General features: G+C 46.8%; 1 protein-coding gene across 1 annotated transcript; it reads left to right on the forward strand.

The window, feature by feature from the left end:
* Positions 1-227: 227 nt before the first annotated feature.
* Positions 228-2,513, forward strand: LOC127788005 (exocyst complex component EXO70H1-like). Its single transcript, XM_052316122.1, has one exon. The coding sequence runs from the start codon at positions 391-393 to the stop codon at positions 2,245-2,247; it is 1,857 nt and encodes a 618-aa protein (XP_052172082.1). The 5' UTR covers positions 228-390; the 3' UTR covers positions 2,248-2,513.
* Positions 2,514-2,730: the final 217 nt, after the last annotated feature.

Genomic DNA, 2,730 nt, shown 5'->3' on the forward strand with positions numbered 1-2,730 from the left:
AAATCATTTTTGCCGGCCAAGGAACTTGATTAAATACACGTGTACAACATATAAATCAACAAAAGTTCGCAAGTCAACTCAAAATAGAGTCCCCAAAAAGTCCAACCCGCATGATTCATCAACTAACCGAAGCCTGCACCTCTCTCTCTCTCTCTCTCCCTATCGATCTGTCTATATATCCTCCATCGAACACCCCCATACCGTTGCCAACCTATATTATTAACAAGACAACGCAAAGCAGAAACGCGCACGCAAACACTCACGTAGAGGCTGATCAAGTTCACAGTGCATATACAGCATATATATAGATTTTATCAGCAAATTAAGATCAGAAGAAAGGGTACCTGTGATCTGTTGATAAGTAGTTGATCTGTTGGAGAGCTTCTAAATATGCAGAGAAAAGGACTGAGAAGCCTATGCTTTTCCACGAAGCCACCATCATCGTTTTCGGTTTCACACAGCCCTTCTCCTTCAAGGAGGCTCTCTGACGCAGCCATGGAGCGAAGTATCGGAGAGGCGGAGACGATGATCATGAAATGGAACCCGGAAGCTTCGACCTTCGCCAAAGTCACTTCCCTCTTCTACGAGAACCGTGGAGAAGCCAGAGATTTCATCAACTCCGTTGCTGAATTACAGAAAGCAATGCATTTCCTAGATAAGGAAGATCCGCAATCAGAGAAACTCGTGCGTAGTCAGAAACTGATGGAGATTGCCATGAAGCGACTTCAGAAGGAGTTCTATCAGATTCTATCCATGAATCGAGCTTACTTGGATCCGGAATCAGTTTCTGCAAGATCCTCGCTAACCTCGACACGATCTAGCATGTCGGATTATGACGATGACAATGGGTCGGAGGAGGAGATTCGTATCGCAGGAGAATCCGTCACGGAAGTCGAGCAAGTTTCGGCCGCTGTCATGGCCGATCTGAGACTGATAGCCGAAAGTATGATATCAACTGGTTACGGTAAAGAGTGCGTGAAGATATATAAGACTATACGAAAATCGATTGTTGATGAAGGTATATATCGACTCGGTGTTGAGAGAGTCAGCAATTCGAAGACTCACAAGATGGATCGGGAACTGATAGAGTTGAAAACGAAAAATTGGTTGAGTGCTGTGAAGATCGCAGTGAAGACACTATTCAATGGGGAGAGAATTCTCTGTGATCACGTCTTCGCAGCCTCCGACACCATCAGAGAATCATGTTTCGCTGATATCACGAAAGAAGGAGCGCAAATTTTGTTTGGATTCCCTGAACTTGCGGTGAAAAACAAGAAGAATTCGCCGGAAAAGGTTTTCCGTATGCTCGACATGTACACCGCAATCTCGGAAAACTGGCCCGAGATCGAGTCCATCTTCTCATTCGAATCCACCTCCGCCGTACTATCACAAGCCATCACCGCGCTGGTCAAGCTCGGCGAATCTGTTCGGACAATGGTAGCCGATTATGAATCGGCGATCCAGAAGGACAAATCCAAGTTGCCCGTTCCCGGTGGTGGAGTTCATCATCTAACGGTTGCATTCATGAGTTACCTGTCTCGCCTCGGCGATTACAGCAGCATTCTGCCGGACATCCTCTCCTATTCTCCACTGCCGGAGAAATCATCCATACCTGAGTCTTATTTTGACTACTCCTCCAACTCCGACGGATCTCCCAAACAGGCTATCTCCCTCCGGTTCGCGTGGCTGATCCTCGTCCTCCTCTGCAAACTAGACAGCAAAGCTGCCCATTATAAAGACATCTCCCTCGCTTACCTCTTCTTAGCCAACAATCTCCAACACGTCGTCGACAAAGTACGCAAATCGAATATCAAGTACCTCCTCGGCGACGATTGGATCTCAAAGCAAGAAGCCAAAGTCAAGCAGTTCGCCTCCAGCTATGAAGGGCTAGCGTGGGGGTCCGTTATGGAATCGCTGAGGCGAGATCCAACGGCAGGGATGTCGGCGGAAGAAGTAAAAGAATGTTTGAGGAGATTCAACAGAGCGTTGGAGCAGGCGTACCTGAAGCAATCTGGGTGCGTCGTGGACGATAGCAATCTCAGGCAGCAAATCAAACTGTCGATAACGAGGAAGGTTGTGGAGGCTTATAGAGAGTTCTACCACACGCAGAGAGTGGAGGCGTGGAGAGGAGATCGGCATTTGGTAAGATTTGCCCCTCAGGATGTGAGAAATTACCTATCAGATCTGTTCTTTGGTACTGAAGAGGCAGGGAGTTCTACGCTGCCATCGAGATTGCGATCTCCCTGATCTCGATTCGTTTTGAAATGCACCTTATTCCTTCTATTTCGTTGGGTACCAAAGGTGAAATCCCTCACCTCGGGGCCCCTCTCTGACTGCCCCACGCCACGAGAGAGGAGGTAAATCAGGTACACGGCGACCATGGTCAATGGGAGGCCAGTGCTGGCTGCCCACAAGGACCCCACCCCTGAGGAGCAGAAATCTCACACTGCGGCTGGCCAGACTCGAACCTGGCTCCTTGGGTACCAATCTACCATCCCACAACCAACCGTGCTACGCCCTGGGGGCGTTTCTGACAAATCAAACAATTATTCCTTCTATTTCGTGTCCGTATAGGAAGTTGGGTTATTCATGTTTCACGGATAAATCCACTTCTTCCGGAAATTATATATTCTATTTTTTTTTTTAATTTAATCTCTATTATTATTTTATTTATTTAATTTTTGTTTTTCTCGATGACAAAATATTTATTTATTATTAAGACTTAGAACC

Source organism: Diospyros lotus, chromosome 13 (genome assembly GCF_014633365.1).
Source record: "Diospyros lotus cultivar Yz01 chromosome 13, ASM1463336v1, whole genome shotgun sequence".
Lineage (NCBI taxonomy): Eukaryota > Viridiplantae > Streptophyta > Magnoliopsida > Ericales > Ebenaceae > Diospyros > Diospyros lotus.